The 26,597-nt window shown below is 40.4% G+C and overlaps 1 protein-coding gene across 1 annotated transcript; it reads left to right on the top strand.

Moving 5' to 3' along the window:
* Positions 1-538: 538 nt before the first annotated feature.
* pde3b (phosphodiesterase 3B) lies at positions 539-26,593 on the top strand (the record flags this gene model as incomplete). Its single annotated transcript, XM_079555542.1, has 15 exons — positions 539-1,594; positions 18,137-18,187; positions 19,443-19,691; positions 20,079-20,224; positions 20,959-21,059; positions 21,132-21,354; positions 22,051-22,142; positions 23,250-23,398; positions 24,271-24,405; positions 24,480-24,591; positions 24,718-24,831; positions 24,909-25,108; positions 25,984-26,187; positions 26,282-26,443; positions 26,522-26,593. Coding segments are annotated over exons 1-15 (2,898 nt in total), but the record flags the coding sequence as incomplete, so codon positions are not given.
* Between the last annotated feature and the right edge of the window lie 4 nt (positions 26,594-26,597).

Below are 26,597 nucleotides of genomic sequence, written 5' to 3'. Positions count from 1 at the left end.
AATAAAATGATAACAATAATGTGCACCACTCTCTAGTGGCGATAAGGGAAAGTAGCATTTGATACAATATTTCTAATTTAATTTCCGGTATAACTATGCTTTAAGTAGGCTAAAAAGATGTCCCACTAGATGTTCTTTTATGTTTTTTATTTATGCCTATTTGTTTTTTTACTTTTATTTTTTTATGCCCAATTCAAACGGTATGAGTGTAGGTCTAATATCCCATGAGGGAGGAGAGGAAGAAGACCTATTGCAGTTGCGTTTCCTTTCAAAACCATTAGGCTTTCTAATGACAACGTGGTTGCATATGGGATTATTCATTCGGCTGTTATTGCTTAAATGACTTAATCAAACACATGGTTGGCCCATTTATCTATTGCTACTCTTTGATTTAAACTTCTTTACAGCGGTGCAATTAGCTTCAAGGGGAAATGTTGGCCACTGCTTATTACCACACTATAACTTACAATGGGACAGAGAACAATGTGAGTGCGACTCTGAATTGTGTCCTGTAGGGGGCGACAGTGAGTCCCTATTCTGTAAAAACAACATCTCACCTTCTTTCTTTAGTCCAAGTGGTGGAGCATGTTTGAGTGACCATGGAGTGCGCTTGCTGTCATGTAGTTGGGCGCTAATACGGCGTGTATCGGAGAAGAGGGGGGCTTTCGTGTGGAGGAGAGGGTTGCCCCGAGTCCCGGGTCGAGTCATGGCTGCACGGGAGGACGGGGAGCTCCTGCACGGTAAACTACGGCACCACGACCGCGCTGGAAGTGTAAACAGCTCCGAGGCTTTCAGGAACGGCTTCGTGAAGAGCTGCGTCACCCCGCTGAAGCAAGACCAGCAGAGGGGACTTTTGTTCAACCTGTGCAGCTTTTGCAACGAAGACATACTGAACTCAAAGGTGTTAAAAGTCTCCGCTGTCTATGTGGGCGCTTTTGTTTTCTTCGCCGCGTCGTTTGTCATTTCCAAGAGCTTGCAAAGTGACTCGTCCTGGGATTTGAGGACTTTTTTGTCGGGGTTCTCTCAGTCCATAAGCCCTTTATTCAGTATAGGATGCGCCTTCTTCTTTTTAACTTTTTATTTGAGGAGGAAGAAGAAGGAAAGTAGTAAATGTTGGCTCCTGACACTGCCAGCATCGTGTTACCTCGGGGACTTTTTGGTTTTGCGGTTTCTGCAATGGGGAGAGGAGCCGCACCAGATCCAAATGGTGGGCAGGTTGTTATTCGTATTGGGAAGTGTGGGTCTGCTCACGCTGGTGCCCACTCTCAAACTTAAACACAGCGTGCTTATATTGGTCTTCGCCAGTGTTGTTTGGCTTGTTTCTTTCACAAGTTTGAGCGGTCTGCCGGCGCTGCTCAGGCCGCTGTTCGCCTGCTTCGCCGGTTTCTGCGGCTCTCTGCTGGGGCTGTGCTTTGACCGCTTCTACCCCGCGAAGGAAGCGGCCAGCGACAGCGCCGGTGCAGAGGACAAGGTGCCTGTGATCCGGCCCCGAAGGCGCTCCAGCTGCGTCTCACTGGGGGAAACCTCCACCAGCTACTATGGCAGCTGCAAGATGCCCCGCAGACCATCGCTGCCCTGTATATCCCGGGAGCAGGTAGGTCTCACTCTGTCTGCACCGGTAAACAAACCCCCTGTGCTGCGTAATACTGAACTAATCTACACCTCAGGCTAGTGGAGTGCATTTCAGTAACCTCCTGAATCCTGCCTCATTTTTGTATAGCCTAAGTCTATTTGATATGTTGAATAATCATTTACCCAGAAAGTGCACATGCATTAGAGTTAAACATGAGCAAATACTGTTTGAAACTGGCCCTAATTAAATTTAATAAATAGAACTTGAAGTAAAAGTTTCACCAGAAAAAGTGCTGGTTTGTATAACAGATTGAGAATCTCTGTGCGCAGTTATTTTTCATATTTTGGAGATAGAGCTCATGGTGTGACTATAAACTTCAAAAGAGGGACTTGTCAAGGCGGCTTTGCACATGGGTCATATCCAGTTTGTATACATGCAGTAGCTCAGTTAAAAAAAAAAAAAAAAAGTCTTTTAAGCACTGAACATAATAAAGAATCCTAATTCTAAGTATATGCCGTGCACATTGTTTATGTCCTTCATCACTTGATAAGAAAAAAAACAACCACTTTTTCAGCCGTGCTATTGTTTTCCCCCCCACACCATTGTTTTAGGCTATTTCAAGATTAGCTGCCACACTGAGCACAAGGACTTTGGTACATTCACACACAAACCAGTGTTCGGCCAGTGCATACTGTTGTTGTGTCATGGAGCAAGTGTGTAGACTTTAGCCGCAGATTGGACGCCACTCTTCTGCCAGCCTGCTGCAGGGTAGTCACCAACGCGAGTGTGGAGAATGAAGGAATAATGGATGAAATTGTGAGCCGACTTTGACTGTCAATAGAAAAGCTCAATAAAAAGATATACTCCTTCACCCTCGCAATTCAGGCATGGGCACATGTGAAATACTTTGAAGGGCAACGCACTCAAAGTGTATTTTATATATAAACAAACAGCTGTCAGGTAGAACAGAAAAACATTGAGCCTCTCCTCTGTTATAGTACCAAATAATATATTAAATATTTTATAATGTAAACATCACCTTAGACCCATACAGCTGTCACAACGTTGGAGGGAGGAGGCAGTTTCTCTATCTGAATATTTTCTGGCCTTGTTACCCATGTCTTCAGTTGCTGCATTATCATAAAGTAATGAAGAGAACAAATTGCTTCATAATTGTATTTATTAAGGTTAAAAATAAAGAACATGTGTGTCCACTTTCATCCAGAGGCACTGTGGATTACACAGTGCTTGTACCTGTCATACTCTACTCTGGCTCCTTGTGTGGAGTAAATAAGTTATTGATAGATATTCTTGACTTGTTCTTCTGCGTCATGAGGTTGAAGAGAATGCTCTTCCAGAGGAGTCACTCAGGGGTCCGGTGCTAACGTCACACATGCTCTTCATTCTCGACACATCGACATCGCCCTGTTGCGTTAGCAGTCACAATAGACAATATCGACAACTCTGGAGACGGAGAGTAACAATATGCACCAAATGAACTTTAGCAGTGTAAAACAGAGACGTGTAATTCTCACAAGAAAAAATGGTCGTTCACATAACATTTATTGTGAAATTGGTTGCTTTATTTTGCATCACTAGGGATAACAAGTGACAACAAGAGATTATTAATTTACCGGTAGTTTATTTGGTTTATTTGACAGGAACCAAGTACAGGAGCATTAATCAAAACTTTGTGCCAGAGACATTATACATTCCATAAAATGTAAAATCGTCAAAGGCAAGGATTCAACTTGTACCCATCCCTTACCCCTCGTTTGCATATTAAATTCTAGCCCTTTTTCCCGGATATTACAGGTTTAGTGTTATTACTTGTCATATTACCATGAAATGAAATAGGTGTACTACTGTTTCAATGTAATTACCACATTTACCATGTTATTACACTTTTATGTACCACCATATGTAGATCCTGCTATTGTGCTTTTACTCTGCTGAAAAGTGGAATCCTTCTCCAGAATCAAAGGCAACCATCCGGCATGATATTGATACCTTTCCAATTTATCTGAAGTTTCCGAGTTTGGTTTGAGATAAACATCCATTTTATGACCATCAGTATGTTGCAGAACCACATGACCAGCTCAGCCACACATAGATAAGTATTGTGGTTTACTTCAAGAAAAGTATGCAGTGCTCATCATATACTAAATTCGGCATCTTTTCATGATGATCTCTTGTTGGTTTACAGGATTACAGGAAGATTTGCAATATTTAAGAACAGTAACGTTGCGATATTTCATAATAAAAAAAAACATTTTCATATTATTTAAACAAAAATATTAAGCAATTTCTTTGTGTCAAAAAAAAATAATCAAAACAAGGATAAAATGGGACAAAGCTGGGAAGATAATGACTGAATTTAAACTTTTGCACATTTTAATGCCATGCACTCTCCTTAAGTAGCCCTTAAGCACTAGGGTCCCTGAGACAGTGAAGCAGAAGTAAAAGAGTACAGGAGCATACGGATCAATATTGTCAGTACAGTCATGTGATGTTTAATAAGGCAGAGATGACTGTGGGGCAGCAACAACACTAGCTGGGGATAGTTTTAATCAGTGTATTGTTTTACATATTATTAGAGGAGGATTTTTTTTTTCTTGGTTTGTGGGTGCCTTTTTTATTGATACATGCAAGTATAATAGCATTTAATTTAATAAACTTGCTAAGTATATTTGCTCCAGAAAATGCAACGGCTGTCCTAATAAAAAAAGGTTAAAAATGTATAACGTTAAGTTACACATGACAAAATAGTACTTGCTACAATGTTGTGCTGGGAAATTTTTTAATAGCTGGTGGGGGGGGAATTTAAATAAATGAATAGAATAAAAAAAAAGGTAATTCAAAAGACACACACGCACAGAGAGAGAGAGAGAGAGAGAGAGAGAGAGAGAGAGAAATGTACAAGTAATTGAACCCAAGTGTTTGTCGAAATGGCCATGATTTGTTTAAGTGTTTTAGTGAGACGATTGAATATGGGGCCAAGTGTAAAGCTTTACATACAGTATATCCTCACATAGGAGCTCCAATTGCAGTGCAGTGTCCCGGGGCAGGCCTGTCTTTTGTGTGGAGACTCCGCTGAGGGGGCAGGGGTGAATAACACACTTAAGTGGCCCGTCCAGAGCCACTGAGGCAGAATGTAGAGGAGGCTGGGGCAGAGCAGTGTGCGCACCGCTCTCAGCTGTCACGTTCGCTTGCTGTAAAGCCATGTGGAATGATATAACATTGACGTCACGGCCCGGTGACGTACCACGCGGTGATTGCAAAGACGAAAAAAATGCCAAGTCTTATTAATCAGCCTGTACAATATAGAGTGTGCCCCCAGCAGAGAAGAGAGGATCAGAGACAGCCCACAGGCGGCGTGAAACTGGACACACTGGTAGTACAGCCGCTCCCAACCGTCAAAAATCTCTGCTATTTAACTCTGTGGCGTTTTCTTTTTTTTTCTTTTTCTATTAACTCCTCAACAAATAGTGTTCAAATAAGTGTGTTGATTTTTTTTCAAATATATTTTACCAGTGATTGATCAGAAGCAAATTTTCCAGTTTATGAAGTCTTTTGGAATAAGAGCAGATTTACTATGACAGTGTGTGGCCAAAGGAAAGGACCCTTTACTCATTCTTACACACATTCCTGATTAGTGATTTGTGCAATGTGTATTAACATCATAAATTATAATTGAGGCGTGATCAATTGTGTTAAACAATGTTGATTTTTTAATGTACTAAATATATACTCTATGTGTAACAAATGATAATAAGGACGATCATAGGAGCGTACTTTAAAAAGCATCATGTGATGCGTAGTAGTAGCTTCTGTGCAATATGTGTTTTAACTGCTGATTCCTGCTTGTCCATTCAGTGAACGTGGCATGTTAATGAGTTTCTGTAGAAGTGCTGTGTAAAATGTGCCCTCCTTGAGCCACTGTATCAAAGCCTGATATGTGAATAATGTAAATCTCAATTTCCTGTCAGGTCTGTTGAGGCTTTAATTTTTCATCTGCCAGATAGGTAGAAAGGGTTAAGTTGAGTAGGTTCTGCGTATTTGGCGGAGTGCAGGCTGAAACAGGATGCAGCGGCTGCATTGTCAGCCTAGTGCTGTGAGTGCAAACAGATGAGGAAATGCTGGAGCGTACTCCAAAACTCACGTCGCCATGGAAACCCGTGTGCGTCATGATCACCAGCAATTAGCTCTCAGCTCTTTAGTTTTCATGATAGGTCTACCAGAGCCGGGCTAACGACTCCAGTGTCTGAAGAGGCTCCAACCAAAGAGAGCACACAGGCTAATTACCATGGCTTTGGAACTTATGTTTGTGCAGCACTTTTTACCTTGAAAAATATATTTTACAATATGATTTATTGAATCTAGCATTAGCATTTTTATTTTTTTTTACGTATTGTGACGTAGTGAATTGTTGTGACCCATGTGTGAATTAAACGTTCCTCTCGTTGTCCTGCTAAACCTAAACTTTAGTTCTCTCTCGTACATGATTGTGTATTTGGTGCATTTGAATTGCATCTATAATTTCATTTCTCATTTTGTTTTTGGAATGAGTAATTCAATTGTTTTTATTCTTTTATTTAAACCCACAGCATTAGCATGAGATACAATTTCACACTGGATACATCTTTATAGCTACAGCCACATTGTGATTAATTTTACATTATAATTGACTATACAGCTTTAGTATGATTATAATTATACAATTCTAAAGTCATTCTAGTGACAAATTATATCACTTCGGATCAGATTCTATGCGAGTTACATTGTGTTCACTGCAAACTGTGCAAATGACTTTTTTTTAGTTAAGAATGAGGTTGTTGAACTTTGGGTCGAGTGTTTTTTCTGCTCAGTCACAGCAGCGAGAGTTGACTTTCAGAAAGCCATGGACTGTGGCCTGCTGCAGTTCTGACCAAATGTAATTGTAAAGTGGAAATAAGAAAATGTGATGACCGCTGAGCGAGATTTTCCTATTTCTCTGTAATTGTCTGCATACTTTTAATCATTTACAGGCTGTTAATTGCCTCCAGATGAGTTTACATAGCCTCATAGTTTTCCATTTGCCTTAAAGGGAAATATAAAAGTCTGCAAGTCCAAATGTAAAGTCTAACTCATCTATGACACATCACACAGCTCTTAGAGAAAAAAAGCTCCTCTCTCCCTTCTGCTTGTGTCCTTTCTTCTTCTCCTCTATCTGCTCTGGTTTCTCTGAATTTCTTTGGCTCTTTCGTTCTCTCTTTTGAAAACGGTGTCAGCACTGCTGCTTTTACACCAAAAGGCGGTTGCTAAGTGACGGTTGACGTCAGCTGCAGCTACAGAGGAGGGCTTGTGTGTGTTTAGCAGCTGAGGGCAGATCCCACTGAAAAGGGCAAAACTGTGAACCACTATTAGTCACTGCAATGAAAATCCTTGCGTCGACAGACTCATTTGCCATGTTCAATGACCTGCTTAGATTACAGATTACATATATATCAATAGTAGTGGTACACGAGAAAACAGTAAAGTTTAGGTCATTTTGTGACAAAGCTGTTGGCTCATCCCCACCCCCTAATACTTTTCTTTACTTCGTTACTGCCTGTCTTTTCCTTATTCTCTATAGCTCCGCCCCCAACACACGCACTGAGACACTGAGAACCCTAGTTCATAATCCCTGCAAGCTATGCTCAAATAATTGTGCTCTTTTCATTTTAGTTTGGGATCGTCCCACAAAGCTCCTCTCCATTGTTCATGCAATCAATTCCCAGACTTGTGCACCACCCCCCAACTCCCCCCTTCCTACCCCCCTCTCTTCCTCCCTCTTTTTTTGTGACCTTACGTGAAATCTGAACTGTTTGAACTGACCAGGCGAAAGCAGCCGCACCAAATTGATGTCGGCTATGTCTTGCGTTACATTACTTTACATTTGTCAGCCAAGTCTTTCCTTATTCAAGTTAAAAGTGACATTCTTAGCACTCACACTTTCTCTGTCAGACACATACTTGGTGCAGACACATTAGACATGCTGTGAAATGGTGTTGATCGTCCAACGTCCAGCCCGTGGGTGTACTGTTCATAGGAGGTTAAGCCTCATTTCAAAATACATCTGGGAAGGTCACTGCTTTTGATTTCAATGTTTATATTAGTAACTCACTAGAAATATTTCATTCCCACAAAATAGTTTTTTAGTGTGATTATTATTAACATTATTACTTATATATATATAAAAAATTCATCGATTAAAATGTAGCTTGTTTTGTATTAATGATTCTGAAAGAGGCAGTGTAAATAGCTTTGTGATTTACTGTATGTTCAGCACATCTATGGGGGCGTCAACATTTGAGATAAGACTCCAGTATTTACTGTTATATTAATACAAGAATTACATGCTTATCAGAACATGTTTGTAGAAAGTACAGGACTATGAACCAACCATCTCCCCATTCTAACTGCAATTTCAATCCCAAAAGACAATACCATTACCGTTGCCATTTTCGGAGTCACTGGGGCAACATTTAAACATTTCCTCTCACGTTCACTCCTGGCATTTAATGTATGGCTTCAGTTTGACCCTTCTACGTCTATTCTGTTCTCGTCCCTGTATCAAAAGATCAACTGGATCAGCTGGAGTCGCAATGGCACATACAGTCTTACGCACACCCCGAGCGAGGCCTGGGATCACTGCCACTGGCCTTGGGCTCTAAGCATTCAGAGAGAGCAAGCTGGCTCCATCACAACGTCTATAAGAGGTTTCAGATTACGGCTGCCAATAAAGGTCTGATGCATCCTACGACTTCCTGTGATGCGCTGAAGATGTCTCTAGTTTCAATACTTTGTTCTCATTAACCCACAATGGCCTTCTCCAGTGCAATCTCATTTTCTGAAATTAATCCTACTTTTCAGCTTTCCCTTGGAGGGTGTAGAATTCAGTCTCGATGACTTTACAGATGAGTCTCTAATTTAATTCAGGTTTTGGACTAGGCTGGCACAGAGTTCACTGGCTTGTAAAAAGTTCTATATTTGTGTAACACCCTTTTTTAAAAACACTGTACCGGCTATAGTGCGGATTAATGTAACTGTATCATAGTTCCGTGTAGCTCAGTGTTTCTCTTCTGGTACTCTGGGTTCTTTGCGGTTCGAGACAATTTTATCAATCTCCATTGTGCTATTTACGTTAAGAGTTTACAGATATAGATCTGGTTTAGCTCTTTTTTTGACTGGGTCTGGCCCTGGATTGTACCTGTCAGACCTGTTACTTAAAAAAAAAAAAAAGAAAAGAAAAAGTGAAAAGACAAATATTTTGCTAAGGCAAAACCTGGTGTGAAAAGTTTAAGAGCCACTGCTGTAGATGACAGGCTGAGCTCACCTTTGCTCTGCTTCTCTGTGTTTAGTAAACCTGCCTTGGTTTGTTGTGCTTATTGCAGCAGTCGTCCAGTATTTATACTACACTGTGTGCCATGTGTCTGCACTTATATAGACAGAGCTGTGGCACCGCTTGTACAAATGCAACATGTTGATCTCTCCAGGCTCTAGCCTTGTTTGACGCACAGTTTGTCACTTATAAAACATATGCTTGACAAAGAAGAGTAGCCGTGCTAGTTGGGCTTTCGTTTAGAGAAAAGGTTACATTCAATAATTGTTGAATTGTGTTTACGCAGCACAGGGGCACAGCTTTTTCTGTGTGGAGTTTGTATGTTGACCTCATGTCTGCGTAGGTTTCCTCCGGGTACTCCGGTTTCCCCTACCACAAAAAACATGTACAATAGGCCAGGATGAGTGAAAGTGTGTCTGTGAGTGCGAGTGGGACAACAAATAGAAATTAGCCCTATGGCTACAATCCGGCGTGGCATGTTAACATGCATGAGTCCCATGTGTGTTCATTAACATGCACTGTCCCGACCAAAAAAAACAATTACTGGTAAATAAAGAGTATCAATATGCTATTTTATAGGTGTAGAAAATGTAGACTCATTAATAACAAAATACTAAATCAAAAACAAAACCAGTCTGGATTTAAAACTAAATAGAAAGATAATGACTAAAATAAGGCTTTTTCAAACCTTTAATCGTTGCTGTATGTTTTTGCTGCTGAACACACTGGCTGCATGTCTAATGTATTGTATTATTGTGTCTAAAAATGCCCGGTCCCCACCTGTGTCCCGACCCGGGCCAGTCATGAATTATCTCTTTTATTACCATCAGGTGCTCTGCTGCAATATTTTTAGATCCTGCTGTAGCTCCACAAACCTGTGCAGCGTCCCACAGGCCTAATACTATTAAGGGCGAGAGAGAGTAACATCAAAACGGCTGCCTTTTGTCAAAAATGACAAGAATAAATAGATACATTCAAAATTAAACTCTACAGTCACTTAGGATAATTGGAAATGTAGTGCTCATGCACTCAGGTCAAAGCCGAATTGTCTTGTGCTTGTATGATAATTATGTAAAAAACTGTTAGAAAGACATGATATTTATTTTTCTTTTTACTAACTATTGGGTGCTTCCTGTTATTTCCCAATTGCATTGAGTCAATATATGTTTTCATTAAGGCTGGTGCCACTGCCACATTGAACAGGCCTAATACACTAGAGAGTGATTAATGGGAAGGTGTTTTAAAGCGGACATTAGTGTCTTTGACCTTTGACCTGACTTGAAGAGTTTAAGAACAACTTTAAGAAGTCATTCATAAAGCCGGGTGTGGATGTGGACCAGAATCAGGGCTGTCAGGGTTGTCGCTGTAAATGATTTACTCTGGATTTCTGATGCTGCCTCCCTTCCTCCTCTTTCCCCTGTTGCTCCTCCTCTGTTGAGGCTGATGGATGGCGGTGCGTCCACATGCTTGTTATTGGCCAGTGCTGTGGGGCTCAGGCGTTAGCTGGTGTTTATAAGAGAAGCCTGCACTGATTCCATGATAAAACCAGATGTTCCCTTACAAGGCTGTGAGCTTCTCTAATGCAGCCTCATGTCCATATCAGGTAGAGCCTTCCTGTTGCACCAGGCCACAGTCTGCTCTGGGCCTAATCATTGGTGAAAAAGGGTTGTGTGTGGAAAGGTACTGTACATTAGCTTGCATTAGATAAATACTTGACTTTATTTGATTTTGCTTTTTAGAAAATGCCCCAGAGCCATTATTGTAGAGTACTTTCTGACAGCAGAGAGATTGTTATTCTTTTTAATGGAATCAAAGAAATGTCATTGCCTCCAGCTTCACAGAGCCATAAGTATTTCTCTTAGGTTCATAGCTGTCTTTGCAAAGTCCTGTGAGTCCTGTTTATGTATTTTATATGATCTTGAAATAGTTAGCTATGGTCACTGCGGTCGTGCTCCTGTGCATACTAAGAAAAAGAGCAATTGTACATTTCAATAGGTACTGTTTTGGTTACTGGTTAGTTAGGATAACTTGGGCCTATATTTTAGATTATGATGACTGATCGAAAGATTAAAAGCTTTCACTTTGTCCCCTGATAAAACATATGAATGGAGCTATGTTTTCATCGTGTCTTAACGTGGAAGGATAGAGATAATAAGTTCACATCCTTCTCCATAGAGCTCAAACCAGACTCACACCGGCTAACGTCTTAAAGAGGTTTTCCTCTGACACCTGCACCACACTTTTCTACTCCAATCGCCTTCACTAATTTACTCTCTCTAATAACTGGGAGCTATTGTTAGGAGTTATTGTATAAGCGTTTTGTTTGAGTCGAAATTAGTGTTAAAGTGCATATGCCATATGACACAAATTGTACAAAAACATAGTCAACATAATTTTATTTATGATTTTGCTTAAGATTGTACCCAGCTGTCTTTAGTTTGGCCCTTTTTGTGATGCTTATAGTTTCACTTTCTTTATTAAAAATTTAAGCTAATGACAGGAAGTGACATAGATGAAGGCAAACAATTTTAAATTGTTGCCATACCAACCATGTGATGTCAGTGGGAAATGAATGAGTCAAATTGCTCTGGAACTTTACCTTTATCTATGTCACTTCCTGTCAGTAGCTTGAAAATTCAAATAAAAGTCATTTTTCTGCCGAACATTTCTTCATTAAAATTGCTACTTTACTGAAATAAAATTATAATTACGCAACTGATGTTATCCTTCTACATAAGTCTTATTTCAAAAGCATTAAAAACCTGTCATATGCACTTCAAATCCTAAACTCCATCCATCCATTTTCTTCCGCTTTATCTGGGGCCGGGTCGCATTGGCAGCAGTCTGAGCTGAGATGCCCAGACTTCTCGATCCGCGCACACCTCCCCTACCTGTTCTGGGGGGCCCCCAAGGCGACACCAGGCCCCCCAGCGTGTCCTGGGTCTTCCATGAGGCCTCCTCCCAAAAGGACATGCCTGGAACACCTCCTGACACCTCACGTGCACTTATGGACACCCAGCCTGCCACCTCTCACCGTGGGCAATGCCAGAGAAGTGGAGCGTCCAGCCTCTCTCCAAGAGTTGGGCTTCAGAACCCAAGCTGTGCGTGGAGGTGAGCCCGACTTTATCTAGCCAGTACCTGTCGACCTCCTGCACAAGCTCAGGCCCCTTGCCCCCCAGCAAGGTGACGGAACATGTCCCGACAGTCAAGGCAACTGCCTTTGCCACCCAGTCCTCTCTGCACCCGACGCCTACGGATCCCTCTGCAGGTGGTGGGTCCGCAGGAGGGCGGGCCCACGTCGTCCCTTTGAACTGAGCCCGGCCGGGCCTCGTGGGAAAAGGCTTGACCACCAGTGCATGCGAGCCCTAACCCAAGGTTTGGCTCCAGGGTTGGGCCTCGGCTGAGCCATATCGGGCGATGTCACGGCCCCTGATATTTCACTGTCCATAAGAGTCTTCTGAACTGCTCTTTGTCTGACCCGTCACCGAGGACCTGTTTGCCATGGGAGACCCTAACATAGCTCCTCGGATCATTCAGGCACTCAAACAACAGTGTATTTAAACTTAAGTATTTAAATTGGGTGGCACGGTAAGAAGGTCCCGGGTTCGATTGCCTCCTGGACGGGGCCTTTATGTGTTTAGTTTGTATGTTCTCCCTGTGTCTGTGTAGGTTTCCTCCGGGTACTCCGGTTTCCCCTACCACTAAATACATGTACAATAGATTTCTGGTTAAATAAAGCTAATAAAAAAAACCCGGCAGAAACTTACTTCACTAACTAACTAACCTTCTTCACAGCTAAACAAATGTAATTGTGTAAGGTTATATAAGGATAAAACTAGGGTCAGGTAAATTGTAATCTGCTTAGTCTGTGTGAACCACCTGATGCTATTTATAGACATGATTTAGTGAGTGGTGTTGCAGCAAACCAAAGGATCAAAGTCACACAAGGGCAGAGGTGGGTACTGGGTACAGTAGCTTAAATATTGAAGTAACAGTAACTAAATATTTACTTAATCTTTAAGTAACAGTAACTTTACTTTGAAATAATTTATTCAAGAATAAGTAAAAAGTAGTGACCAAAATATTTACTCAAGTAAGAGTAGAAACTTGGAGAAAATGCTTCTTGAGTACTGAGAGTACTGACGTAAAATGATTCACGATTCAGTAGTGACATAAATTATAAGTATACATTTTATTATAAAAACATGTAAAGGAAATTACAAAAAAAAGAGAAACTACTCCTGTCAACATGAAGCTTTTGCCATTGAACGATTTACTCACAGTGGAACGAGTAGCTATTATTTTTACTACTTCTTGCTGGGTAAGATTTTGATTTTCTAAAACCAGATTCGATTTGATTTTAGAAATCATATTGATTTTTTGCCCAGCCCTAAGTCATTATAATATTACTCAAGTAGAAGGTAAAATGACCATATTGTAAAACTACTCTATGAAGAACAATCACATGTGCTTGGTTACATGTAACTCAGAACCGGCTTCTGCACAAGGATAAAATCCTTTTCGAAAATCACATCCCAACAGCTGTTATCAGTCACATCATTGTGTCATTTAATTTGACTTGGACTTAATTAAAAGGTCCATCTGGTTGTTCTCACTCTGCTTATTTTAACCTAAAGTGGAATGTATTTTGTCATACAAGAGGTGGTGAGGATAAAGTGACTTTACTGGGCCCTGAACAGCACACTGGAAAAAAAAAATACAAGTGCAAAAGGAGCCTGCTCCTTTCCCTTTTTCTTTCATTAATCAATTTAGGAAAAACAGTGTTGTTTAATAAGTTATGATGCACTCGTAAGGAGTAGAAGTATATCATTTATATATCCGAGTCACACTAATTACTAACTCAAATGATCGACAACAGTAAGATCTCTGCTGATATTTCAGAAATTGAGCTTGAGACTGAAGCATTGTGAGAAAAAGATCATCAGTGACGTACTTGGCTTGACCTTACTCACATTGTGGCATTTCTGTTGCGCCTGCTGCAAATAAAAAACCTAATGTTTGTCCTTATGCAAGCTTTACTTAGTCTGGCAACAAACCAACTGCGGAAATCCGCTTGAAATGAGAATTGTGACTGACTCTATGATGCCATCATAATCAACTGTATAAGAGTAAAGAATTCATAATATCTCAGTTTTTGCTTTTAACATGGTTTTATAAATATTGTTATTTTTATATAATTTAATGCTGCAGTAAAACGGGCTGTGGTCAAGGTCATGGCAGTGCAAGTTGTTGCTCAGCTGGAGTTGTAGACAACAGGGAAATTGCAAAAGTCCAACATAAACCAAAAATAACAAACAATCCATCAACAGAACAATATTTATTTTAAAGTAGCAATTCTTATAGGCCTACTTTAAAGGCACACCGCGTAGAAATACTAGCATTTATTTTATGATAGATCATTTCATCATTGGAAAAATACCTCATACACGTACAAACAAACATGTGTGTTTGCTGTGAGCGACTCAGCTCTCCTGAGACATGACTGTAACTTTATTAGGAGTGGGTACGTCTCCAGCTCGTCTCCATGGAGATGTGACTAAAATCAGTAGAATTTGAGATTAAAATAGGTTAGGTCCTCATCCAAATCCATTATTCTGTGTCGAGCTGGTCAAAAGGAGCATATTTTGCACTAATGGCAACAGTATAGTCCAAAATGTTACGCAGTGTCCCTTTAAGTAGAGATATCGAGTACTTCTTCTGCCACTTGTGAACACTGTCTGTGTGTCTCGGGATCCTCTTGTATCCTGCTGGAAATGGGGACACACCTGCAGCCTGTGGCCTACTAAAAGCCCCATCACCACCAACTGTGTTTTGTTTTTTTCTTATCTCTACTTGCTCATTTAGGCCTCTATGCAAGTTCATTGTGTGCTTAAAAGATACAAAAACGCAGGAACATAGTTTGGCTCAGTGGACTGAATTCCCTCTCAGTTGTAATCCTTTGACGTAGTGTTTCTCTTGGCCTGGCACTTGTGTAGCCTGGACGTTCAGACGACGTGGCGTAACGGTCAGGAAATAGACTACGACTGCTATCTTTTCTGTCGCTGCACATCCACTGGCTCTTGTAAACAAAAGGTCATCGCAAAACTAAATGCATTGAGAAGTGTCTTGGATTATGAATTTTGCATTTCATTTCTTTAGAGGTAGATCCTATGACATACAACGTAACTGTAAAAGCGTGTGTTTGTCTTACTATCTAGAGGTGGTCTTGTGCAGCAGCAGGCCCTGAACAACAGCAGTGAAGTGGTACTGGAGTGTGAAAGAGACCAATGACATTTTGCATGAGGTTCTTTCACTCGTCAAAGAATGTTCCACTGTGCTGCCAGATCACTCAGAATGAAGATGACTACTGTTAACATTTTACAGCATTCAATACACACACTTTTTTACCGACAGTACATACAAAACATTCATAAATATTGTAAACACTTAAGGGTTGCAAAACACACACAAAGTTTAAAATCTCCTTATCTGAAGTTTACAAACATGATCTGAAATGCTTTTGATTCCTGTGTTAGCAGCTCATATTCCAGTTTTCTCTCTAACATTGTTACCGCCACATTCTTTGTTGAAAATGTGCGCAGTGAACGGAATCTGGATTTTAAAACAGTGGCAAAACGCAATGTTGATACAGATACTTTCCCCAACATTGTGCAGCCCTTTCATGATTTAGTTTTGGTGAGGCAGCCTCAGTCAAAAGTTCAGAGCAAGTGTTTTAATCCATGTGGCTGCTCTCAGCTGCTGGCCTGTTGTCAGCTCTGACTATGTTCTGGCTCCATGCTGCCATTCTGGTGCACTACGGCCTCGTTGATAGGCAGATCTCTGTGTCTTGCATTAGGAAAAGAAATACAAAGTAATTCAAAGTGCCTCATAGATAAAAGCTTGGTCAATTAAATTCCAGACAAAATTTATGAAGCAAGCATAATCGAGAATCAGTGTAACATTTGAGCGAGCTGTGGCTTCATTATCAGTGCGTACATGTGCAGGTGCTGACGCTGTGCTGCGCTGCTCTGGCGTCAGCACTGGCCTGCTCCTCTTCAGACAAAAGCACCTTCTGATATTGATACGCCAGCCCCTCCCCCAGTGCACTCTTATTAGCATGTTTTCTGCACTTTGAGCAATGCCTACAGCTCTCACACCACAGTGAGAGCCCGCAGCTAATATGACATGCAGGTGTCACTAACTGCTATCTAATGGTGGGCTCAGGTTCTTACCCTGTCCTCGGACAGGCTTTGACAGTAAGACATTTTAGATGAAAGTATAAAATATGTATCCTGATATGAACATGTATTGTCTTTGTCTGCTCACTAAATCCATTTCCCACACTCAGATGCCCATACACTGCATACAGTGTGTCAAGTGTTCTCAGCTCATTCTGAATAGAAATGTGAGTTTATTGCTTGATTTATGACCCTTTATAATGCCTTTGCATGTGTATTTCAGTATACTCATTGTTCAAGTTAGTGTTTATGGTGAGCATATCTGACCATCAGTGGAATATTCCAAACATTGTTTGGCAAGTAAAACGTCTTTGAAAGGGTTGCACTGTAAAGCTTATAAACCATCACACTGAGGACACTCGTAAATATGGACTGTACAGCATATGTCTCAGGTTTGTGTCTGCCCACATGTTGTGTTTTCAAAACATGTCAAGTCCTCTCCTTCATTGACTGATTTTACTGTCATGTTTTGCAAGCAATGTAGTGTCCATTCAGCCATTTTTTCCAGCAGTAACCCCTGTGTAAAAGTGACAGCATGTTATGCATGTGTACCTAGAGGAGACAGTATGATCACTGGCTTAAAATACACACATTCACCTACGTGCTATTCTTATTATGGACGATTGCTCTGCAGATGCTCTTTGTTTCAATCTTTCTACCTGTCTTCTTTGTAAACAAGTAGAAGGCCAGTAGCCCTGTCCTCCGGCCGTCTCCCGCCATCGTGTTGCCATGGAGTACAGAGCATTGTTTTCTGGCCTCTGTGTCAGGTTGCCATGGCAAGCCTTATTTGGCGTATTAAATGTTTGGCATCATTGTACAGATGCTGACGACAAACTCCCACCATTTCACTTTGATCAATAATACGGACACAGTCCATGCACTGCACTTTCATGAACTTTATGTTACCTCTAATGAAAAACACCTAAGTTGATGAAAGTTTGACTATAAATGAAACAACATATCATTGTGGATGAAGTTGCATAAAAGTAATTTGACACAATTTTCTTGTGCTTGAGTGTAACTAGACACTAAATTTTATATTACAGAAGAAAAATGAGAGTAAATCTACACATAATACAGAATTTCTAATCCCTGCATTCATATAGCATAATTTATTATTTTGTGAAAAGTATTTGTTATGTTTTCGGAGGCAGCTGTGTTTGTGTTTCTTGAATGAAGCAAAAATCCATTTGTTCCACCCCCTTGTGGTGAGAACTGAGAATGCTTTGCTTTTTAAACAAAGCAATGTTAGTTTACACTGTACATCATTACAGTCTACAAAACTGCAATTGTGCATTTTGCTGCTCCATGTTTCTTTGTTATCTGTTAACATATTAATGTTTTATTAAACATTAATATGTAATTTTAAAAAAAAGGTGGGACAAAACCCCTCAAGTCTTATCAAATGTCATTATTCAAAAATCTGCCGCATTTTGGATGCATGTATGTCTTCGTCTCTTGATCCTGCAGGGTGAGTTACTTGAGTGTGAGCGTTTTAGCGTTACACAAGGTTGACTGGTGTAATGTGTGAGGGGTGTTTGGTTATGAACAGATAGTGAGGAAATGCAGCCCATTGACGTAGTTAGGGCCAGATAAGCTCTCACTGCTCCTTTGTCGACGCACCACTGCGGCTTTGGTGGTTTACTTTTGCTACTTTTGCTTTCAGTCAGCTGTTGTGGAGTCTGTTGTGTTGATTACCATATCTCTAAGTATAAAGTGCATAATGTAGAACAGGAAGTTCTCGATGCAAACTCTTTCTCCAGTTTCTATAAGCAACACAATAAACTTTTCTGGTCTGCTGGTGCCCCCATGGAAAAGTCATGTAGCTTTGTGTACTGAAACTCCGACAGAGGTCAAATACTGTGCAAGCCCAATGTAAACACGCTTAAAAATGTCACATAAATTACATGTTATCACTGCACAGACAGATAACTTGACTGATTTCCTTCTCCTGTTTTGCAGATGATACTATGGGACTGGGATCTCAAACATTGGTACAAGCCACAGTATCAGGTCAGTATTTAAATTAACTTTCTGAAATGCATTTATCAGTCATAATATGTATGTTCAAAGGTGTTGTATATTCAGGTTTTCGCTTGCTATCTGCCCTGTTGTTATTTTTGGTCTGGGAAAACACACAATGAGTTGGAAAGCCAGCATAGCATGACCTTGAAATTTCAGTCATGCCACACTTTATCTTACGCAGACATTCTATGTCCTATTTGAACTGTTGGTGTAATCTCTCAAAGAATTTGGCTCTCACAGGCCAAACGTATTTATTTAGTCAGATCAGCCATGTACAGGTTTACATGAAAACTAAAAAGTTCTGCATCCCAGTATATCACACCCACACACATGTTGTTTTTGTAATATTGCCCCTGTTATCACATAACAGACAATTTCCTGGTCTATTTTAGAAATGGTTCTGTTCTTGCTTAGTCTTGACCTGTTTAAAGATCCTGTACCAGTTCTAGAAGTGGAATGAATTTTATTTTGTTTTCCTTTAATATACAGTACTAATGTAAACATGTGTGGAAAAAAGACCACTGTGTGCTGTTCATCTAATAATTAATAATTCTCACACATCTTTATCAAGCATGAAGTAGCTGTCTAGCTGTTATTAGATTTACTGTGGCAATAAAGTTCCACCTCCTTCCCTGAAAGTTGTAAGACATGCTTATAAACTCATCCCTGTGTAGAATTAAGATGTTAAAAAAGAGTTAAGAAAGACAGGAAAGACTTTGGACCACAACTAAGGAGGTCGTTTATCAAACGTTTGCTCTTTTCCAAACGAGTCAAATCGCATGAGCAACTGAGACTTGCATCTCTTATGGACACTTTCTCTCATTTATAGATAGGATTTGGGGGCCTAATAATGCTCGCCATTTCAGATGGTAAATCTGGTGCAACACACCCACAAAAGCACCTGGGGGTCATTTATCAAGAGGTGCTGCACCTGACTTAACATTTGAAATTATGTGTATTACACAAATCTAATATGTAACAAGAAAATGCTTCATAAGTAAAAAAAAAAAAAGCACAAAAAAATATGCTCCTGCTCCAGTTTGAAACAAGCCACACCTGTCTTTATAAATGACCCCATGGCAGTTCAAGTTTACTCACTCCCTCTTTTATTCTTTGTAAACAACAAAAGAGGAACATGGCATTAGAATACCATTGATATGTTATTTCAAAAATTGCAAAATGAAAGAATGTCTCTGTAATGTATGTCTTTACTAACTAACTTGGATTTTTTGTTTTGACACAGGGGGCAGTGAGTGGTAATGGAGTGGACCTCTCCGTCATAAATGAAGCCAGAAACATGGTGTCCGACCTGCTCACAGACACCTCCCTGTCCCCTCACTCCGTCTCAGTTCTGCGCAGCGTCTCCAGCCTCATGGGAACTTTCTCAGGATCGTGCAGGCCCAGGGTCAACCCCTTCACCCCCTTCCCAGGTTTCTACCCCTGCGATGAAATGGAGGACTCTGTGGAGAGGGGGGACAGGAAATCCATAAAGGTGGGTGTCTGCGTTTCGACTGATGGACAGATGTGATCCCTTAAAGAACTGCAAAGTCCAGCACACCACATTAGTCTTTCCAACTGAGATATCATTCACTCTGTCCTTAAGTTAAAATACAGTTTTATAAATTATAATAAGGGTATGAGTTTCTTCTTTATGTATATAAGCATGTATTTGTTTTGTTTCTGTAATAGGGCAGAAAATTAACCCAGATATTGCATAATTTAAGAGATTTGCAAAGATATAATGTTAATGCTATTTGCAAAAACTGGTAATTCTAGTTGCCTGCCAATAGCTACTTTGAACATTATCAGTATAAAGATCTAGTGATGTATAGATAGAAAATGTATAATTAATAATTATGACCCTTTATTTACTCTGTAGGGACTGAGCAGTAGAAACAGCCTGCCAACACCTCAGCTACGCAGAAGCTCCACCTCCTCTTCCTCTCTCCCACCCCTCGAATCCCCCTCCTTACGCTGGGAACGCAACAATGGGAAGAGACCACACCCTGACCTTAATATATCCAGGTATCAAAAGGACACATCATTTAACATTGGTGGATGCTGTTGATACATGACCAACAAAGTGCATCTTTTTTTCCATGGATTTACATAATGTATTGAGAATTAAACTAGATGTTGCTTTAAGACCTGTATCATTATAGAGTAATCTGGTCAGTATGAGATAAAGAAGGCTGAGCGAATGTGAGATAATTGTCCGATTTTGCCAGGTTACAAGTACAAATGTGCAATGTTTGTGCTCTGTGGTGTAGAGAGAATCTAATACCACTAGGTGGCAGCAGTTGGCTGTTGTACAACTGGTCATCATGTTATATAGTGAGGCCAAGTCCTTGAAAACAACACAAAATGAAAAGTATGGATTGATATTTGTGGAAATCAGCGACTGCATCTAATGGGTTCAGATCAATTTTCCACTGGCTACAAAGGCTGTGTTTAAGAAATCTTTTGTCCCTTGTGCTGTGGGAAGCAGCAACTTAAACACATTCGCCACAGAAATGGACGAAACTGTTCTGTAATACTATTTTTATTTCTATGTATTTTTTTCATATGTATTTTTCTACTAGGCCTCTTTATATTGTCCTAATCTTGTGTTTTTATGTGTTGGTGAACAAACACTGTGACAAACCTGTTGTCACAGTGTGCTGTTCATGCCCTTTGTTTTCAATCCTTTGAAATATCAAGATTTAGTTGTTTCAGCCCTAGTGTAAACCATAATTTGACATGTGTCTTTTGCTCTTCAGCTCAGGTCTGTCCAATGGACCCAATGCAAACCTCCTCACCATTCCTAAGCAGAGATCCTCCTCTGTCACCCTCACCTACCACGCCGGGCCCAGGAGAGCAGGTGGGACACAACATATTCCAATACTCTCTTTAATAATGTTCCCAATTTTCAATCATATTTCTTTTTCCGCAGGTGCCTCTCCGAGCCTGAGCCCAGTCACCTCGCCCAGCCACAGTCCTCCTGGTGTGAGTGCATCATCCCATGTCACTCGATCGCCGGTGGAGTTCCCTGACACAGCAGACCACCTCACCAAACCCAGCCTCAATCTCAACCTGCATAAGCCCCTCAATTACACATTCAGTTCCCCCGACTTCCAGCAGAACATCCGCAGCTCCAGTTTTCAGCTTTGCACAAGGTGAATATATAGGGACAGAAAAGGGGCATCTAAAAGATAGTAATATAAAAAATAAAAAAACACACACAATTTAAACTTGCCTTGACGTGATACTGTATACCATAGGCCATACTGCCTTTTCTATGCCAGATCCCGTCAGATCTCAGAAGCTAAGTAAGGAAGGGCCTGGTCGGTACTTGGATGGGAGACTGATTGGGAACACAAAACCTGGGTGAATAGTGTGTGAGTGAGTGGCTGGTGGTGGTCGGAGGAGCTGATGGTGCAGATTGGCAGCCTCGCTTCTGTCAGGGCAGCTGTGGCTACATTAGTAGCTTACCACCATCAAGTATGGAGTGAATGAGTTATTCAATGTAAAGTGCCTTTGAGTGTCCAGAAAAGCGCTATATAAAACCAATGCATCATTATTAAAATGATTAAAAAAAACCTGTGTGCAATCCCTTCCCCTGTTCACTCGGTTGTTTGAAAATGGATGAAAGGACTTTTATAACGTTCTTTCATTTCACTAAATTCACTAAGGCAATTAAAATCTGCAGACTTTATTCCTATGCACCTCTGTATATGGTGAATTTGTATATTTCATATCTAAATTACAATAGAAAATAATGTTGCCTTTGCTATTTTACTGAAATATGCTTTTTTTTGTCACTATAACCTTCAAGGTTTTTTTTTCTCTCCTTTCATTGTGTATGATTTTAGTTGCGGCCGTCAGATACTCAAGGGACTCTCCACAAATGACACCGGTGATGTTCTTCAGTCCTATACAAGTGAAGCTCAGCGAAGACGCTCAGGTACACCCATTTATTACTACTACTACTACTACTACTACTACTACTACTACTACTACTGACTGAGTCAGTCCTCAGATACGGGATCACCAGCTGGTTTGGAAATCTGTTGGTCAAATCAAAGACACAAATATCCAATCTAGTTAGGACAGCAGAAAAGATTATGGGTGCTCCTGCCCGTCTGGCCCCACAGGAGCTTTGTGAACAGGCCGGGTGGAGACAGACCAGGAACATCCTCTCGGACCACACGTACACTACTGTACCCAGAGTACCAGCTGCTGAGCTCAGGGAAAAGGTACCGAGTGCCTCTATGTAAACATAACCGGTACAAATATTCTTTTGTCCCTGTTTTAGGGAAGCAGCTGAATGTCCAGAAGTGGTGACTTTGAGTGTGTGTGAAGTGAAGTAAAGTAAAGTACGGTACTAGTGCTGCTGCTACTGCTACTATACTACTATTGATTGAGCACACACCAACTCATCTTTTTAGATCCCTAGGTTGTAGTTAGAGTATCTGCCGATACTTGATAACAACCGCAAAGGTATCAAGTATTGGTATTTGTGTAAGAGTATTTATTTTATTTTATTTATTTATTTGAAGACAAAGAGGGAACGATGCATGTTAATTAAAATTAAACAAATGTAAATATGCCAGATTATAGCCTTGGGCTAATTTCCATCTGCAGACACACATACTCTATACACCGACTATATACACTGGACATGTTCAAAGACAGCTGAACACAGACAATAAACATGCGAGATGGAATATGACAACCAGCGGAAAAGAACTTGATACAATGTATTGTACAACCCCCTATAGCACAGAGTCCCACTTTTAGTCTGTTTTATTGCCCTAGTCTCCTTTACACTATATACGTAGACACAAAGAATGTACACAATATATGTACATAACATGTACAAATAATTAATGGATCAATATAAAACGGTTAGTGGGGGTAAAATAGGTATCCGTTAAGTGTTTTTTGTAATGGTTATGGGCTATTTGTAACCACCACAATATCCAATTTTTTTCTGGATTGGCAGCGATAGCAGATATATGCGATATACTCTATGTACAGTACTATTCAATATAATTTATTGCCATTACAGGTTGTGAAGCTGTGGAGTTCCCCGGAGAATCACTGATCAGGGAGGAGAGTGTGGAGGCACTTGCAGACAGCAGGACAGATGTGACAGGGAGCTCAGTGCGGGAAGAGGAGGAGGAGAACAGCACGGAGCGGCAAACTCAGGAAACAGAGGTGATTTATCATCAACACAGGAATTATTCTTAATGCACAAAAGTAGCTTTCATGGGTATAACTCTTATACATCATTTGATTATTACCCTTATTCCTTGAGCCACCTGTGCAACAGATTTGCTATAATTTTCATAACAATAGCTCTATAGAGCTGGTCTGGTCTACAGACATGCTTTTTCAAAGATTGTTCAAAGATATGTAGTTTGTAGTGCATGATTGACATGAATATCAACCAATTAGAGAAATACTGGATATGTTGCAGGAGCAAGCGGCAGGAAGCCTTTTCAAAGACGTATTTTTTCACGGGACGCTTCCAACACTGTTTCTTGCTCCGGTTTTAGGGATTTTATATTTTCCAAATCATTTAAAACAGATGAAAAAGAGCAGAAGAAAACAGTGTATCAGTCGCCACACCGCCATCTTTAATGTTTTGGAAGAGTGCGGTGATTGCTTCCGTCTCTTGGTGCGTGATTGGAACGATATTGGTAAAATCGGGAAATGATTGGCTGCGAGCAGTTGCCCCGACGGTTCTTCTTTTGAACAGAAAGGAGCGTCTGACTGGCCAGGCAACTATAGAGCTATTATTGCTGCTATAAGATTTGTGCCTGTGTATAGATTTTTCTGTGAGAGGTGAGCGTTGTGTTTGTGCATAACTAGATGTGTGAGTCTGTATTTGTATTTGTGCGTGTGTGTGTGTAATAAAATCTGTTTGTACATAATTACAGATCTGCAAAAATCTTCTCCTGACAAATGACAGATTTGCGATATGTGTGGACAAGAGTTTGTCTTAATCAGACACTAATGACACCAGAGTGCTCTTGCAGTGAGAAACAGGTTTTATTTTTAATCAATGTATAAACTCTCATCTGCAGGGGGAGCAGGGGTTCAGGCTTGACCCAATGTTGGAGGACCAGGAAGGGCTGATGGAGAGGATGAACACCTGGAACTTTCAGATATTTGATCTGGTGGATACAACAGGGGGCAAAACAGGGAGGATACTCAGCTATGTGAGCATTGTACTCCTTTCCCTTTTCTCCTTATTGCTGATGAGCTATACTTAAATGTTTGTTCTTTGTTTTAGGTAACATACACGCTTTTCCAGGACACCTGTCTTTTTGAAATTTTCAAGATACCTGTGAAGGAGTTCATGGCATACTTCTGTGCCCTAGAAAGTGGTTACAGGGACATTCCCTGTGAGTACTGTACCAACAACATGATTGCTTTCCTCGAATGCTATTAGCCAACTTTTTACATTTTTCATTCCACTATTTTAATGAAAACTGTATGTCTCCTCTAATTTTGCTGTAAATATGGTGCAGATCACAATCGGGTCCATGCTACTGATGTGCTCCATGCTGTCTGGTACCTAACCACTCGGCCAATCCCTGGGTTCCAGCAAATCAACAGTGAGCATGTGACAGGAAGTGACACAGGTAAGTGTTTCTACAATAATTTCTTTCTCTCAAATGACTGTAACATACTGCTGATAAGCAAACACATGCTGTTGCAGATTCTGACAGTGGGATTTCTCCAGGAAGAGTGTCCTATGCGTCTTCAAAGAGCTCATCTATTTCAGACGACAGTTATGGCTGTCTGGCCTGGAACATACCCGCCTTGGAGCTAATGGCCCTTTATGTAGCAGCTGCAATGCATGATTATGACCATCCAGGTCGCACCAATGCCTTTCTTGTCGCCACTAATGCACCTCAGGTACAGAGAAGACTGAGCATATGTCTTATGTTATTCTTACAAAAGCTGCACTCACAATTTTACAAATAATTTACTTAGGCTATTGAATTAAACCTTCAATTATTTGAAATGTGTTGCTAATCACATTTTATTTAGTGGGTCTATTCATATACATCATATTATACAAAAGATGGTCTAAAAATAGTCCAATGAAGTTGAGTCAGTGAGACGTGTGTATTAGACAGCCGAGTAAAGGTCCTGTCAGAAGGTTAGGTCTGTGTCCTAGTTCAAATATTGTATTTTCACAACATGACCATCGATAAGGCGCATATTGTCTGAATTCCAAGTAAAGTGGGTTAGAAGAAAAAGGAGGAACCCAGAGATATTGATTGTTGATAACTTTGACAGTGCTTCTGGTTCTAACACAGTACAGTTTTTGTATATCCAGTCAGCAAAACTTCCTTTACCTTTATTAACCCTCAGCTTGATCAGTATTCAATAAATACATTGCCAAATTAGCTTTTCAACAGAAACTTGTTCTACAACTTTAATTAACATGATCTTAATGTTTTGGGAATTCTTTCTTTCAAATATCTATTATTATTATATTTCTGTAGACACTTTAAACCATGTTGTGCACATTTATTTGATATTGTTAAGTATATAATTGTAATCTTATAAAAGGACCCCAGGCTGCGATTAAATGGACAACTAATGGGGATCCTAATAAAACAATTCACTTTTTCACTCAGATAAAACTACTTTTAGGAAAGTCTCTTAATATTGGAAATCGGCAGAAACTCAAACCCCCAGTATGGATATCGGTATCTAAAGCAAAAAAGCTGGATCGGTGCATCTCTAATAATTATGATAATTATTTTCTCTTTGTTCATTAGGCAGTTTTGTACAATGATCGTTCAGTGCTGGAGAACCATCATGCAGCGGCTGCCTGGAGCCTCTACCTGTCCCGGCCCGAATTCAACTTCCTGCTTAATTTGGATCACGTTGAATTTAAACGTTTCCGCTTCCTCGTCATTGAAGCAATACTGGCCACAGACCTCAAGAAGCACTTTGATTTCCTGGCGGAGTTCAATTCCAAGGTCAGAAACAACATACATTTAACAGTCATAATGACATATTATACCACACTGTTGTCCATTACGTTGCGTCTATTGTGTTTCTTTTTCCCCGAAGGTGAATGATGTGAACAGCCCAGGAATTGACTGGACCAATGAGAATGACAGACTGCTGGTGTGCCAAGTGTGTATTAAGTTGGCAGACATAAACGGACCTGCCAAAGTCCGAGACTTGCACCTCAAGTGGACAGAAGGCATTGTAAATGAATTCTATGAGCAGGTAAATATATAATTACTTCATAATGCGCTCAACATACACATAGTAGTATGGATTTTCATTGTTGTGAATAATCTGTAGGGGGATGAAGAAGCTCGGTTGGGACTACCCATCAGCCCTTTCATGGACCGCTCGTCGCCGCAGCTGGCTAAACTTC

The sequence above is a fragment of the Gobius niger genome, assembly GCF_951799975.1.
Source record: "Gobius niger genome assembly, chromosome: 4".
Taxonomy (NCBI): Eukaryota; Metazoa; Chordata; class Actinopteri; order Gobiiformes; family Gobiidae; genus Gobius; species Gobius niger.
Note: the sequence above shows the minus strand (reverse complement) of the source record. Positions and strands in the feature narration are given on the sequence as shown.